This window comes from Chroicocephalus ridibundus, chromosome 8 (assembly GCF_963924245.1).
Source record: "Chroicocephalus ridibundus chromosome 8, bChrRid1.1, whole genome shotgun sequence".
Lineage (NCBI taxonomy): Eukaryota > Metazoa > Chordata > Aves > Charadriiformes > Laridae > Chroicocephalus > Chroicocephalus ridibundus.
The window spans coordinates 16927945-16945464 of NC_086291.1; the positions used below are offsets into that span (position 1 = coordinate 16927945).

The window sequence follows — 17520 nt, forward strand, 5'->3', positions numbered from 1 at the left end:
CATTTAAGTGTGAACAACTGAAATTGCAGTTAATTTCCCGCTGAAAAGTCACTTGGTCCTAAACTAAGTCCATCGATTTTCATTTGCAGCAACTCCATGGCATTCTACAAGGCAAGTGTCACAAAGCTTAAGTTTTATTCATGAGTCAAGTATTTCTTCATAATACTACCATGGAGCTAACTCTGCTGGATCAGTAATGCATCTTTCCCCTGAGACTTTCAGAAGCCAAAACTTTATAGCAATATAGGGACTCCTTTTAACCATTAACAATAGGTAATTTGCAAGGAAGGATTTTACTGAAATGTCTGACAAGTAGGTAAAGTTGAAGTGTAATTTAGATAAAGCCCGTTACTACAAATCGTTCTAACTGCTTATGTTTCTCTGCTCCTCCACCAATAATTAGGGGTTTTCTGCTCTGTGCAGTACTAGTGACAGGGCCAGGGAAACTGCTTCAGCAGCTGGCTTCCATGTAGTGACCAGCTGACAGAAGATAAAATCAAGCTGCTTGGATGGGCAGTTAAAAAAAGAGCCACGCGTTTCATTTCATAACATCTTGTGTCATTTTCATCACATTTTTCTAGCTCCACAGACCACTTTCCAAAGACATTTTACTCTTTCAGCACTTGAAAGAAAAGGTACCCTGTTCACAGGATAAGCTTTTCTTACTTCTGTCTCTGCACGTGTAAATTCTACGATGATGAGCACATCAGAAATGCAGGTTGCCCAAGAGCAGACCACTTAGATTAGATAAGGCTGATAGTCATTCTACATATATGAAAATTCACAGTTTACCAGAAAAAGGCAGGAATTTTATGTATAAGCCTTGCATTGTAAGGCTCTCAGATGTCACAACATGAAGATTAGATATAATGAAAGAGACAAAGTAGCAGGAATCAAATAATAACTGTTAGAAAATACATTTTCTGTTGAAACATTTTGCCCCTCCTACAAGTTGGCAGCTCAAGTTAAGTAGGCAATTATATCCTAAAGAAAATTTACCAAAATCAATGTTGGCATTTTTCTAGCCCCCCAAAATGTGCAATGGCTTTCTGTAAGCATGTCAGCCTATGGATTAGTAGAAATGATATTTAAAAATATTAGAAATAATGAGTAGAAATAATATACTTTATATCAACAGTTCACTTTCAAGACTTAAATTAACCATATGTCGTTTGATGTGCAAAATAACTTTTCAGAAGCAATGAAAACACACAATTTTTGATAACTCTATTAGATTTTTGCATTATAAACCAGCAGCCTTCTCCCAAGTACCCCTAGGACAGCACACACTCTTTCACTGTATTTATATAATCTGATTTACCCCCGGAGATGGTGATGCAATACTATTCCTGTCATGGCTACACCTTGCAGCACTTTGCATATATTTGTTGCAGATTCTGCATGATCTTCTGTTACAATAGTAGCCACATAAAAGTGTGTATGGCTTTGAAACAACAACATTCAGAACAAGAACCCATCCATCAGAGGAATGTCTGAGATTTATTATAACGGTCTCTTTTTTGTTGAAAATTTAACCTGCCAAACAGATGCGGTCCCTGAGTTCCTGAAAAACTATCCTAACATTTGTCTGAAAAAAATACCAGTAATATCTGTATTGGCACATACATTTACATAATCCATAATGTAGATATCTACCTCAATGCAGCATAAAGCCACATAATATTGTGGTCCAACTTGTGTCATGCTCTCTCACATTGTGCACCCCTTACTTCAGTACTTCCTAACACAACTAACAGGCCTCCCTATGAAAAAGTTACCCTGAGCAAGGGAGGCAGACTCTAGCCCTGCAGTTTTGGAACAACTGCCCACAATTCCTACCTAACCACAGCTGGCAATACTGAATTTTGGTAAAACGTAGCTTGAGTTACCAGGGAATTCAGTATAATATGTGGAAAAAATTTTAAGCAGGCATAAGGATCAACTTACTGGCTCTCCCAATGGTCCCCTGTCTCCTGTGGTTCCAGGAGGCCCAAGCAAACCCTGGAAGATTAAAATAAAATTAAAAAAAAAATCATTGGAAACAAGCTGTTTCATATTCTGTGAAAAGCCACTTCCTCTCTTATTTTCGCTCACTCAATAACTTGCTCAAAAACACTCAAGAAATATATGCAGCCTTTTCTTCTGGTTGACAAGCATTGCCACATCACTAGCTCTTGTGGCAGGTGAGGGAGCCCTGAATAAATACTCTCTCAGTTTCTTTTATATAGGGATGGATCTTAGCTGACCCACCATTTACCAGTTCCTCCTCATTCTCCTTAGACTCATGTGCTGCTTATGTGCACAAACTGTGCCTAAACACAATGTTATGAGTATCCTGCCCTACAAACTGTATTTGAGACAATCAATAAGGTTCACAGCCCACTTTTCTTTCTGCTCAACCTGCCTCATGGCAGTCTCATACTGTCTTCTAGAAACTGTAGCTGTAGGAGTAATAGAGCAGTATCTTGCACTTCGCAATAAATGTACTAATTCCCATAATTTCAACCTAATAAGGTTTTGCTTCATTCATTTCTGTATATATAAATACATCTAAAAGTCCCAGTGAATGAAGAGGAAATGAAAACCCATCATGTCAAAGGTGAGAGGCAACAAGCTCCTAAATCCGAGCAGAAGAGATAAGAGAAGTACATTGACAACCAACATTTTAAGTCCCAATTTCAGCACAAAATCACTACCATTACTGCTTTATTTCTGCTTTTCTGCTTCATTCCTTCTTGAAAATCCAATACAATTTGGACAGACTGGTAACCTTCTTTGTAAAAGAAAGCCTCAAACAGAACATTAGGTTTCCACTGAAAGAAGCCCTAAAAGGAGGAATTTTCTCCTATACACGTGATATACATTTTACACATTTTTCTACGTTTATCCCAACATTAATAGTACACATCTACTCTAAAATCTATCAAAGACTTATTTTTCTATGTCACAATGACTTTCTCCCTTAAAAGTACAACAGAACCAAAAAAACCTCAAAGCAACTTCTGGGACCCCCCCTACTAACAACAATGGCCATTTCTTCTGCTTCAGTTTGATATCGTACTGTATTCTGTGGACCATCATCCATGAAAACACTGGTTTTATGGCAGACTAGACCATGTTCACATTACTCTCACTTCGGCCTTTGAATCTTCGTATGAACAAATGCAAACCACTGTCAGAGTTTTCCAGGTGCTTTAAGGTAGACAAATTACCTCATATCTGAGTGAAACAAAGTAGGAGATTTTGCGGATTTTTTTTTTCCTGGTAGAAGTACTAGAGAATTTCATACTCACAAGTGCACCCTGATCTCCTCTTTCTCCTGGATTTCCAGCTTTACCCTGTTCAAAGAGAAACATTGGAAGACAATGCTTGGCTTCAGATAATTTCCAAACGCAGCTCAGAAATTAGCAGAACTGTGTTAAGCTTAACTACAAAGATTGGCTCCAATACTTACAATGAGCCCAGGAACTCCTTTCTTTCCTGGATCGCCTCTTTCTCCCTGATAAATAATCAAGAATGTGTGAATTCTATGTGCATTTGCTAGATAAGCTGTATACAGCTGCTGTCAGTTTAAATGCTGAGTAACTCTGCAGAAAGTGCAGATTCAGGCTTAGATGGGCTTATACCATAATAAGGAAGTACCTGAAGAAGGCAGAAATTTACAAAACTCCTCCTGGACTAAATAAAACTTTATGGCTTCTGACATGCTAGGTTGTTTTTATGTTTGTTTCTTTCTTTTCTTTTCTTATCTGTATATATCTGTCTATATCAATGTTTCGTATATTACTGAGCAATGCAAGCACTCACCTTAATGCCTTGTGTTCCTGCATCTCCTGGAGGACCGTCTAGACCTCTTGGACCCTGAATATTGAACAAGTGATTTGAAATATTAATTATGCATTATTTTTGGTTATCATCAGGGAGATGGGAAACATGTTTTGTTTGCACAAAAACCAATTTTCATTGTATGCTAAGTGTGAAAGCTTCAAAGAATAAAATAAGTTTCTCGTTTGCTGAAACATGAATTTAAGAAGAAAAATTTTTTGAAAAACAAAATGTTCAGGGCCTCTGTTAGAACCAGCTTGCAGGCTGATATTTTCTGCTCTCTTCTCCATCTACTTTGTATGCAAGCAACAGATACATATTTAAAAGAATTCAGATAAGCACTGGCTATACGGATGCTTGCTTTTGAGTATAAGTTGAATATGCAAAAATCCAGATTGCTAGTAAGACTAAAACAGGCAGATAAAGCTCTTCCATTAGTAAACCACTTTGAGGCAAGATTAAAAGCAATTTATAATCTTGCATAGTGAATTGCTCTATTGTTAGACTAAAACGTCTATTGTAAATCGTCTTTTTATAACCAGTAGATGAACAAAGATAACCTGTTATATTTTTGTATTACAATATAGCAAATATTTATTCCCAAAATGAAATGATGATTTAAGATTAGAAATCTAAATGCATTAGTTTACAAGCAAATGAAAAATCCTTACAATAGGATCATGAGCAAAATGGAAAAGAATATTTTATCCATGCTGACTTAGGAGGTTATTTCCAAAATTCTAAACACCATGACTGTTTGGGTACGGAAAATAAAATTAAAACCAGTTAATAACAACCTAAAACAAAATGACCACTTTAGAGCAAGAGCTACATCAGTATCAAGACAGAGTCAGCCTCTTTACAATGGTATGCAGTGGGAGGATGAGACACAACAGCTTTCCTGCTGACATCTGGGCCAGGCTGGCATCAGAGGGAACTAGTACATGGCTACAGCAGTGCCTAGAGGAAAACAATCTGCATTTTCAGACTGCATTTATGAGTTGTAGAGAACTTTACATCTTGGGTCATGGTTTATAGTCAGGGCATGCAACCATGATTGATTTCTAGAGAGCTGTACCTGTTGTAATAGGGGCTTGTAAAATTACTTTGTTGGAAACATGTCTGATTTTATTTAGATTACTTTTCCGTCAAAAATGTCAGTGACTTAGATGTCCCTGTTGAATTTTTAGAGACAAAACATAGCAGAATTCTGTTCTTTCTGACTTGGATTTACTGGTGCACATCAAAACCTTTGTCAGAACAGGTGAGCACCCACCCTGATATTCCTTTCAGGTGAAATGTCTCAAAGAACAGGAGAAGGGACATGAGGAAACTTTGAGATGGAGTGAGAACAGGTCATTAAGCTGGGGGGTAGAAGAAGCTGCAGAGGAATCGCCTAGGGCAACATAGGAAGGGGGAAATTGAGAGTGTTAAGCTGAGCAATTGCAGGATAGTTTTAGTGTTTCTCACACTTTTTAGATACATGACCTGCCATTTGTCTTTGTGCATCCTCCACAGGGCTGATCAGGGGATATAATCTCAAGACGAAATATTCAAGGAGGAAAAAGAACACATTTTGATTGTACAGATTTGTGTAATAAAGAAGTTTCTTCCTAGGTTTTATCTTTTGTCATTAGTAATATTAACAGATAAAGTCTTTGAACATTTGTGGCTTCCTTTTAGTCATAAAGGGGGTCATAGCCCATAGTTTGAGAAATGGTCCTGTCAGGAGACTGCACAGGGTTCTCAGTCTGTGTTATGCACATAACACACCAAAACCTGTCTGCTAGTCACGTAGATCTCCACTTCAATGGAGTTCACATCCACAGCCCAATCATTAGGAAGAGAATAACAACTGATTTCATCACTAATAATCAAGCAAAAAGGCCTACCATTCAAAACACCAACTTTCTACTATACAGAGTAACAGAAACCAACATGATGCTCAGCTTCTGGCTCTGGGCCATGCCTGCCTTTAGCCAGCCACAGAACAGAGTGCAGGAATCCAAGGGAAAGGCAATTTAATATTCAAACAAAAGCACACCATAACATTCCTATAAATAGTATGGTGTGACTCATTATTGGCACAGATTAATTGGATCTGTATCATTTCCTACTACAGCTAGTACAGAATGAGAGATACACATGATCTGCCTGCTGTTATTTAATTTAGATTGCAACAGAGCGGAGCAGTAAGGCTGCCAAACAATTGCTACTACTTTTTTCTTTGGCATGGGTTCAGTTTTGTTTCTAAAATGGAACATATTACATTGAAAACTCTAGGATGATAAGCTGAGAAAAAGTTCATCTAAGAAGGCAAGAAGCACTAATTAACTCTTTTTGTTCTTTCTCATCCTGCCTCCCAAATATAAGAAGAGTAAAAATAACATAAACACACTATGTAGCTACTTCTCTATTTTGGTGGTTGACATGGAATAATATTAGAAAATTACATCAATTTTAGTCTCACTTCCTTTGAACAATTAAGACAGATAAACACACAGCTATTGATGTATCACACAGCACTCTGGCTGCTTGTTTCATATAACCCTGATGCGCATACATTTTTCTAGGTTCTATATTCCCTTCTGTGAGAAATATGAAAGAAATCACTCATTGAATCTGAGTGCCAATGCCCTTAGGTAACTGAGGTTCTTCATGCCAGTACAGACACAAATGAGGCAGAGATAACCCTAATGGCTGCTACAGACATAAGATGTTGTTGCCTGACCCTAAATTTACGGCACTTCACTGTGTCATTTATCTGCGTTTTCAAAATTTAATTTCATGATCTGCATTCCAAGAAAGTAAGAGCAGAAAGATATTGCTCTTGAACTTCAAACACCAAATATGAGCCTGAAGAATACTAACTGCTAAGAATCTTAGTAGCTATTGAGAATCTTGCTTAGGTCTCACTCATTAAATTAATCCAATGATACAGGACCTCCTCCCCTCGAATTAAGAGCTACAGTTGTATTAGTCATAAATTATGGTGCGAACTAGAAGCAGAACCAGTCTTTGACAGGGTGGTTTCTTCTCCATATATTAACAAACAAGAACAACAAAAAAACATGCAACAATGGCTTCATGGCTGCCTACACTGCTACCAGCACGCCTTCCAGGCTAATGTATTTCTTCCTTCTGGTCTTGGAGAGAAATTCCTTCTCTTAGATACAGGTATTCCCACCCCTCAGACTGTCATCCTGCCATTGAAGTATCTCCAAAGCACTGTCCTCCCTTTGTGTTTTTTATGAGATTAACGTTAAAAAATAAAATGTGGGTCACAAAAGGACCCAAGCTTCCACATGATTCTAGCTGAAGTACATCAAGTCCTGAGCATGAGCCGAAGAAGCTCTGTGCTAGCACTATGCTCAGCGGCAGTTCCCCCCAAATCCCCTGACAGTGAGATACTCCATAGACTCCTAGACAGCCTGCCTTCAGCTGGCCAGAACTCCCGGGTGTACCGGAGACTGAACAGCTGGATACTCTCAGGCAGAAGTAGGCTGCTGGAAAATCTTGGATGCAAACCGGTTGCTGAAAGGTCCAGAATTTATGAGATGAAGGAATTCTACTCTGTGACAGTGCAGAAGTAGAGGGTCAGCACTCCTAAGACTTCCTGCAGATTCCAGCTGTGAAGATGGGATACGTTCTTGTTTCAGTACACTACAAAGGGGAACTTCCATATGCTTCTATTTAACTTCTGTGTGTGACTGTCGTATGTGTTTTTCTGAGACCTGCCACACAGAGCTTGGAGTTCTGAGACATCTCTTTCTGAATCCAGTGATGAAAACCCCAGGTTTCAGGGCCCCCCAGATATTTTCCTTATGCAAGATTCCACTTCAGGTCTGATATTTTGATCTTGAGATCAGACAAAATTCTCATTGGCTTCACGTTTGTTCGAAGAGCCTGAAGACCTAGGTCTGCTCTAAGAACCCCTTCCATGACGCATTCCCAGTCATGTTGGATGGAGGCAAAGGCATAAACCACAGCTCCAAACTGGGACTTCCACAGAGCTTGGGATGTTTGGGATTTATTTTGAGTGATCTTTAATTACAAGCAATGTACTCCATGATGTGCTGCCAGAATTGTAGAGACAGACTCCCTCAAAGATTCCCATCTCAGTTGGCAGAAGATGTGACACTCCTAAATAAAAACTATCTTCTACCTTCAAAATAGAATCTAAATTAAAATAAGTCATTCCCCCATCAAAACAATCACCAGGTAGCAGATGCTGCTGGAAGGGACGAGAGCCTGCAGGGGAGGACTCACATCCATGTCAGTAGCTTGGCTCTGACCCCAGCTCTGGTGATGCTGGCAGACAGCTTGCCAGGAGGGAAGGATCAGAGGTTTAGAGGGGAATGCTTTGTCCCAAGGAATTAAAATGTACAACCTGCAGCAGTTCGGTACCAATCTGAGAGACAACAACTTACACCAGATTACTTTTGAGCTAGCCTTCTAACGCACTGCATCCGGTAGGCCACCAGTCAAACTGAAACTCTGGTCGACTGATAAGGCCCAAGGGATTTTCCTTTTTAGATGAAGCCCAAACATCAGCATTTTACAGTGAAAACGACTGGACATGTGTACTCCTCATCTAGTGTGCTGACTTGTGTGTCCTGATTCAGCATAACACTTCAACATGTATTTCACTTTCAGACATGCTCCTACTGAAATCACAGAGAGGTAAAGCACACGTTTCCTTCATTGAATCGGGCCATTGAAGAAAAAGCGGTGCCAAGCTGCTACTTCTTTTCAGGCTCACAACTGCTTTGTATTTCTGGTTGAATTTACATTTTCAAATCTGCCTGTGAAGGAAAAAGGCTGTTTTTCCCTTTGGTCCTCTGAAGCAAAGCAGAGATTCGCATTCCTGTTACTAACATTGGGCTTCCAGGAGCTCCTAGTGCCTCTTCTCCACTGAACATGTTTGTATGAGCATCTTCTGAATGCTTCAGGAGCGACTCGTCTACTAGCTGATGCCTGGGGTTGGATGCTCCTGCTTACACCAGTTCTTGGTAGTTCACTGTGCTTATCAGTGGGGGTGGATTCTCGCCCTCTGCAGCTAATTAAGGTTTCTCTTTGAATTTTGTTAGATGTATTGCATAAACAATTACACCTGAATTTCAGTTTTGCCTGACAAACAGGCCTCAATAAACACATTTTTCTGGGCACTGATAGATTAGGTATGTGTGACATACTCAGTTCAGAAAATAAGCAGGTCACCTTTGAGATATGGGAAGCATTTGCCATTTCTGCAAGTAAAATTGTCAAAGTAATACCGAGTATTTCTTTGTGTATACGATTTTGTAGGGTTTTCTGGTTTTGGTTTTTGTTGGTTTTTTTTCCCCAGATAATTCATTATTAAATTAAAATGTCTATTATTAAATTAGCAAATTAATTCCCCAGAAAGAAATTTTTACCAATATATCCTTTTAAATAAGCTTTTAAAAAACACATCTGTTGTAAGGGAAAAATGAAGACTATTTTCAGAAGACCACACAGATTCTCTCTGATGATAGTGGGTATGTCCTTTTCCATGAGCTGCTGAGATAACTTCCTTAATCCTAAAACCCGGACTCAGACTGGGTCTACTGATAGATACTTCAGACAAGCGCAAGAAGTTCTAAGTGTATGTAGATACATGCTCAATCTGCTTCACCATTTAAGGAAATTGAAGTCTGGGATAAATTATACTCTATGTCTGAAATTCAACAACAACAACAAAAAACCCAAACACTTGGCACTGACAGCTGGAAACCTTTCTAATACAGAGTAACACAGAACAGAAATTATACATTTCATATGCTACATTTCACAAATTGTTCCTACAAACTGCACCATGAACAAAGAGGTAAATTAAAACAGATTTCTTCTGAAGGAGGAGGAAACCATACTAAAGAAGGAAGACTCATTTGAAACATGTGAAGTTTCTGTTATGAATAAAACTGTAGTGTATTGTGAAGTTGCTAAGCATTGTATATTTTGAATATACAGAATATGCAAAATATCGTATATTTCAAAACATTGTATATGTCAAATTGAATATTCAATATATGGTTTCAAATATATATTAATATTCAAATATATAAAAGATAGTCAGATATATTATTTTGAATATACTGAAAATATAACTTTATCCAATCTCTTATTTAATAGTTTAGCAATCATGAAAATGTAGTGTAGAAGAACATACAGTTAATAAATTTTATATTACAAAGTCTGATAATCACAATATTTTCTATCTAAAACCTTATTTAAAACGCAATGTGTGCTTCTCAAGTATCTATCTTTAACTGGAGTAAAACCTCCAGATCTTACTACTTTTCAAATTTTACCATATATTTTCCTAGAAAACATACGTATTGCAATAATGAAGGAGGATAAAGGAAGGCTGTAATTGTATTTTGCCGTAGCAACAAATGTTTCTGCTTCCTATGACAGAAAGAAACCAACAAAATTATCTCACTGACAAGAATTCAGGGACTTTATCAGGAAGGAGTGGTTAGGCACTACCTGATGCTAACACCACCTATGAAGACACACTGACTGGTCCAGCCACTGGTGCGAGTTGTACACATCTCATAGGAAGCCTGGATATGCTGTCAAACTGCTAGGTGAGGCTGGTGTTAGAAGGGTGCGTCTTCACTGCTATTCTTGACGAGCTCAATAATTCCAGTGAGAATACACTTGCTCATGCTGCAACCAAACCCATCTATACTATGAACGGGATACGCTTCCTGCAGGCACCTTGAGCTCAGACGGCAAAAACATGACCAAAAGCCCTCCAGACAGGAAGCGCAAGTGACTGGTGGGGTTTACGAAGCAAACCATTCCCAGGTAACAAACTGCAGTACTTTCACTGATACTGATTTTATGCATTGTGATCAAAGGCTGATACAAACTGATGTAGACAGACCGCCTCTTCACTTATGTGGGCTCTGGATTAGTGTGTTGTTTACAGTGAAAAAATGGTTCCCATTTCCCTGATAAAAATGCATGAAATGGAGATGACAATCTAATCAGAGGTTTGAGATTCTAGCATATACTACTTTCTGACTTTGCTTCTTTCTCTCTCCAGATTACGTTTGGGTGATTTTGATTGTCTTTCCAAAGACATAAATGACATGCAGATAAAGAAAATAGTCCTTAAAACTCTGAAACAGTCCAACAGTACTTATAAATGCTAATATTGCATATTTATGTATACAGAATACAAGGCCAGTCATCATTTTGGTTCTGGTTCTGCGGTCAGCTGAAATCAATGGCAAAACCCCATTTAACTGTAATGTGAAGAGAAATGAAGATTCATATAATTTCCTATGTGGAAATACAAGTATCATCTGTCTGATTCTAGTACAAATGGTTTGAGTCTGGAGGACAGAGTTCAAAGAAAGCAACTCTACATGGGTTAAACATCGGATTCACATTGACAACACACTACTCTCTGCTCTAAGTAACATGAGACAACAACATTACTCACTCTTCTTCCCTTAGGTCCCTGTGGCCCTGGTGGTCCTCTTGTCCCTGAAGGTCCCTACATGTCAAATAAACATATTATTCATTGTCTTCTATACACAGATTTCTGAAAATTACAAGGCTCGTGCACATTGAGCAATAGCCAATGCAACCAATACAAATCAATCACTTTCACTTATGGTTCAAATTCAATTAATTGTGTTAGTACAATTTATCTAGAAAAATCTAAATAAGAGACTCTATGTAACTTTCTTCTGAATTAGAAATCAAGATGCGACTGTTGGATAGACTACTTCTGTCCAATACCACAAAATTGCTAAAGGATACTTGTATTTCAGCAATATTATGTTAAAAAAATCTAATAATTTCCGATAGAAGATTCAGTTTTTGTCTGTACTGAAGACCCATAGTAGCCAAATTATAACATATCTATACACAGCAAATTAGAATATAATGGTTTTTTATTAACAATAAAACTAAACACATAATGAATAAATTATATTAGGCATCAATGAATTAAAAATAAAATTGTGCAATTATAAACCATCCTTAAAAAATTCTATTCCCCTACTTGTCTCAATGAAGTGATTTTTAAATGCATGAGTAAATGGTATAATTAGTTTTCCTGTCTCTCATGGATCATTCTGGTAAAGAGTAGGTTGAACAGACTTTGTGTCTGAACGGGTAAATTTTCATGTCAGTTTTATAGACTGCAGTACAAATTAGAAACCATTCTTAGCTTCAGCAAAGCAAAAAGACAATTTGAAAATGGTACATTTTATGTCAAACAAAATCACCACTCTATACCTACAGGTAATCCTTCTGGCCCCACAGGTCCAGGGCCTCCTGGAGGTCCTGGGTAGCCCTAGAATTGAAATAAATATAGAAAAGACAAAACAGTTTTATCAAAATTGTTATTATAACAACAATAACAAATCCAGTTACTTACCTCAAAAATTGGAGGTAAGTTAATACAATGATTAATCCTGCAAAATTTATTCCCCAAATTTTGTTTAGGAAACAGATATTTGTTTGGATATATCATAATAATCATTAAATCAACCCAAGAAGTTTTTCCACACGCAGGCAGTAGCTGACAGGGTTGTACTGAAACAAAAGCTGGAGAGTTCTAAATGGATTTAAAAATCCTCACGTCAAGGCTGTGACAGTGGGAACAGAAAGTGGACACATCCTGGTGTGGGCAGAACTGGTCAAGAAAAAATGCCAAGAATAACTCTTGTCTGAGGGCTACAAAGACTTACTACAGGGAAGGGCTCTCACTGCTATGACTTAAGTGGATTTACCTACAGCAATGAGCATTACTAAGAGTTGAAAAAAGTAGTTGATAATATTGGATTGCATATTAATAAATCCTCCTTTATTAATAGCTCTAACATTTTTTTTTTTCATGGATCAAAAGCAGCTGGTTGAAGGTAAATCTAGATTAGAGAGATTTAATGAAGTACAGAATGCTTCAAAAAATCTTGTCTCATGCTGCACAGATCATTAAGTTGGCCTGTAGCCTGAGGGCACTTGGTCTCTTCCTTGGCAATGAATGCCAAAAGAGTAATTACTGCAAATATTCAATATAATGTCCATTTCCGTGCCAAAAACATTCCCCACTGCACTCAGGCCCACATCTGCAGCTGCTACAAAAGGCCACTGAGATTTCACCACTGCATCAGTGTCAGATGCTGCAGGACACAGCACGTAGTACGCTGCCTATAATCTCCCTGCCATCTCCTTGTATATGGTTAAGTCCATATAGTTCCATAGAACTTCCATAGAAGTAAGTGTTCTCTATACATTCTGGATCCACCACAGTGCTTGCCAGCAAACACACAACCAAACCCTAACTGCTTTTCCTCAAGAATTTCAACATGAATGTGACAATGGGCACGTGTATGGCTTTTTAGCTTCGGTGCCCCAACAACCTACCTAACATGACAGTAGCCTCTGGACTGTCCAATGGTGCACGAAACGTTTAATCCTGATTTAGGAGAAGTGGTGTTGTCAGGAAGGCAGTCCTCCCACAAGAGTGGCACCCAGAGGCTGTTTGGGTACTGCTGTGCAGCAGAATTAGAGGCGATGCTAGTTACCAGCGGTCTATTAGAATAATCTGTGTTACCCCAGCCTACACAGCAGATTACTATCTTACTTTCTCTCTTTTGTTTATCTCTCCTTTCAATTAATTGTGTTTAATTTTTTTTATATAAGGCTGCTTAAAAACCATTTTTCAAAAATGCACTTGCTCTGCTGCTTCATTCAGTGGATCACTTTGTAAAGTCACTGCCACAAAGGGGATAAAGCTGCTACATGAAACTTCCTAGGAAGAATGCATCATAAATACTGCTCTTCTCCATAAGAAAAAAGGACAGTCAGAAGGCTGAGAATTAATTACTGTTTTGGAAATTAAAGTGCCTTTCTAAGTAACATAATTATTCTACATTATTTGTGACTTACCATGACACCTTTCTCTCCAGGAGGACCTACTGGTCCTGGACTGCCTCGCTCTCCCTTTAACAAAAAAGAAAATAACAGTGAGTACTCTTTCCCTGACTCGTTCCATGTCCACTGAGCCAGGCAAATCAGGCAAACAAGGCTGACCTGCAATAACAATACCACAGCAATCCACGAGGTCTTTTGTGAGGGCTGTAGCCCATACTCTACAAGAGATTTGGTTGCTATTTGGTTGAAAGGGAACAACTTTTTGCAGGGCACACCACCACTGGTCAGGGACCACCCTTCAGAAACAGTGCAGAGACCTTTTTTCACTTTTGTTGAATTTCTACACTCCTTCCTCCTACAAGCCCATCCATATTTTGAAAAGATGGTAAAACTGAGTTTCTCCAATTCCCTTTTCCTAGAAGACTGAGAAGAGATTTGGTACTACATCAGCTTCTGCGAACTGCAGCTAGCATATCCCTTTTCTCTCTGTTGGTTGCATCACATTTACAGTTATGTTCATTAATCCATAAAATTCACCACAGCAAACAAGCAGAAAAGAAAATTTTGTTCCTTTCTCCCTCATTTCTTCAGTATGTGTTAGGAAAGCACAGATCTAAAAGCAAGGCCAGCCCTTCAGCAGCTGCAGAAGCAATTGGAGTAGGGGAAGTAGGAAGGGTCTCTTTCTTGCCTTGCGTAGTTTTTCACCTTTTACTCATATAACATCCAGCCCAAACACCAGGCTTGGCTGTAGATTACCCCCATACAAAGATTAGACTTCTATTGCAGATAATATATAAGATGTAGAGATAACACTCTATTTTATATACTGTAAAGATACATTTATTTAAAACAATTATCCTGGAAGTATGTTTGTTATTTAAATCCATATAACATGTTCACATTGTACTATTTAATCCATAAAAGAGGAAGACAACAAAATTCTACAGAAACAGCATAGCAATGACAATAATTATTGCACCATCAAGAAGCTCGTTTCCATTTGCTAATGATAGATTAATTATTTTTTTATTGCCTTTTCCCTCCTAGCTAAACTATCAGTAGTATCCCAAGGTAATCTTTGTTACATCAAGTGTAATTATAAAGAACAAGATTCCTTTGACACCGAATTCTAAGATGATATTATGACTAAAACCACGAGATGACTAAATTTTAGTTTTAACAAGCAGTGCTTTCCACTGATGTATTTCCTTTCATAGATTATATAAATTATAATTAGATTTTCGTGGAAGTACTAATACATTATTAAGACTTTCTCAATAAATAGCAGCCACCAGTCTAGGTGAAATAATTCAGCCCTGCAGGGAAGAAATACAAATGCTGCTGGATCATTCTGACAAAAAATTATGTTTTTATTATAATTGAAGCTGACATGCAGTCCAGTAATAGTTTCCTGTTTTTCAGTTTTAAAATACTTCACCTAAATAAAACCATGTCAAATATGCTTAAGCTATTTATACTGTTCTCATCAAATTAAGTCTGCAAAACTTTGCTTTCATAAACACAACTGTTACTGCACAGTGGACAAAACTAAAGTGTTGTCTTCTTTACTCAGTTAATGCATACAGCCAAATTTTACCTTTCTACTTTTGTTTTCATTATGTAGCAGTGCAAAAACAGTGCCTACTGTATAAGACAAGTATAATTTATGCCAGTTTCTATGACTCAATAGCAGTGGAAAATAAAGTAACAACAAGAACACCATATTAAATCTATCAGTTCTAAATTAATTGCCAAGTAAAATCAAGGATACCAGATGCACACCTCAAATAACAGCATCTGTATTACCATTTATTACATCCCTGTGCTCTGAAATAACTACAGGAATATTAGTTTTGTCAGTGGTCAGTAAATGATCTCTCACCAAAATTTTATCACCCCAATGGTTTTCAAAGCTGATTTTTACTGCTGAGTAGCCAGATACATTATTGTACCTTTTCACCAAGGCTTCCAGATGGCCCAGTTTCTCCAGGTAAGCCAGCTGATCCCTGTACAAAAAGTAAGCAGGCTTTTATTAGAGCGATGTCTATACTAGTTCCTGGTTGGCAGCTCCCCAGCAATCCTGCAGCAGGGCACAGCACATTTCTTCATCCCAGAGAACCAGCGGTCTATTTGTGTAAATGCTCCTGTGGGGAAGTGAAGACTACTTACAATCCTGGTTTACAATCCATACGGGAGGATCGCTGCATCTAGACACACCAACAGTAAATGGCTACTGCTTGAAAAAAAATTACATAAATTTAATCATCATACTGTGCGACCACCTAAGGTCTGCCACTGAGCTCAATCTTGCAGTGCTAGAAGCTTTACAAACATACAATTAAAGGTGATAATTGCTCTGCTAGCGCTTCAGTCTGACCACAAATTTCAAGGGGAATGAATTCAATGAACAAAGTAAAAGCTAGTCAAAAAAAAATGGTATTGGATCAGGTGTTGTCAGAATTTTCCCTTTAAGCGTTGTAGCCCCAAAAGCCTTTGAAGTCAGGGGATCAGAGCCATTCAGTCCTTTTAAAAATGAAATAACTCTCTCCTGAGGCTTTCCCACAAATTTCCACTGGATAGAACAAGTTCCACTGTATAGAATAGGAAACATGAGAGGAAGTACTTTAAAAAAGCTTATTCCCAAGTGCTTGCAATACACCCTTTATTATCAAATGAAAAGAAAAAAAAAATTATAGTGTAAAGCCCCAGTTGAGAAACGTATGAAACAGTGAGCTTGAAGAAAAAGCAATAGGTGCCCAGAGTACATCGCACGACTGCTCGTGAAAGATGGCAGAAAGGTGGAAGCTCCCAGTGGTGATATAATACACAACTGTACCGTGTCTGTAATGCTTTAAAAAGCACAAATTATTTGCACTTTAAAAAGCACAAATAAAACGGCAATTCACACATTGGCATTACTATCTCTACTTTAGCACTACACTGGCACTTAAGTGAGATTTTTTTTTTTAAGAAGTGTTACTGCGGAGGTCACAGACAGCTCATATTCCTTTCAAGAGGAATAAGCACTAGCTTATTCCATAGAAATACCGTCATAGCAGAAAGACAACATTGAAGTCTGAGATCTCTGCCTTTGAAAAAACACCACTTTTTTTAGCTTTTGCCGTTATAATTTCAATAGAATTTAGCCTCAAGTACCTTAACATAACAGATGCAATTTAACTAAGGGTTTATGATGGCTTCTTACTTTCTTGGACTGCTAGCTCCTCTAGAAATCTCATAGTTTAAATATATTGCAATAAGCCATTGATACAGCTGCCTTTGAGGTTGACAATACTAGCACAAACTACTTTCTGGAAGGGGCTAGAGAGATACACAGGCATCTCTACGGCTGCTGGACTGATGCATTATGTGTGAGAACTTGTGTATTATATGTCAGAGCTGAGACGTCACTTGGCAGCAGCCAAAGATTTGTCCTGGTGATACTGGCACTAAGGCGATGCCCAGACGTCACTGGCAGGAACGAGGGACTTTCATGACAAACTCTGAGAACAAGAGCTACCACTGCTACCAATGATAGCCAACAGTGGGCCTCAGCACCAGGCAGAAAGCTGTAAGACAAAGAATTACCCTGTACTCTTGCTCATCAAGATAAGGGGTGTGGAGGTACAGTTTCAAAAGGCTAAGGACTAATCACGTTAATTCTCTTATACCAGAAAGAGCAGAAGACATAATCAGAGCCAAGATGTAACCCAGACCTATTCTCCTTCCACAGAGACACTCCTGATCTCCCAGCAAATGACACACTGTTTACAG

At 38.2% G+C, this 17520-nt stretch overlaps 1 protein-coding gene across 1 annotated transcript in view; it reads right to left on the reverse strand.

Moving 5' to 3' along the window:
- COL24A1 (collagen type XXIV alpha 1 chain) overlaps positions 1–17520 on the reverse strand; it is a 149560-nt gene that overhangs the window by 37903 nt on the left and 94137 nt on the right. The window contains exons 25-32 of the mRNA XM_063344940.1: positions 15699–15752; positions 13762–13815; positions 12110–12163; positions 11303–11356; positions 3808–3861; positions 3455–3499; positions 3294–3338; positions 1948–2001 (exon numbers count right to left, since the gene is read on the reverse strand). Coding sequence (XP_063201010.1) covers positions 1948–2001; positions 3294–3338; positions 3455–3499; positions 3808–3861; positions 11303–11356; positions 12110–12163; positions 13762–13815; positions 15699–15752 — 414 coding nt within the window. The remainder of the gene's footprint in view (positions 1–1947; positions 2002–3293; positions 3339–3454; positions 3500–3807; positions 3862–11302; positions 11357–12109; positions 12164–13761; positions 13816–15698; positions 15753–17520) is intronic.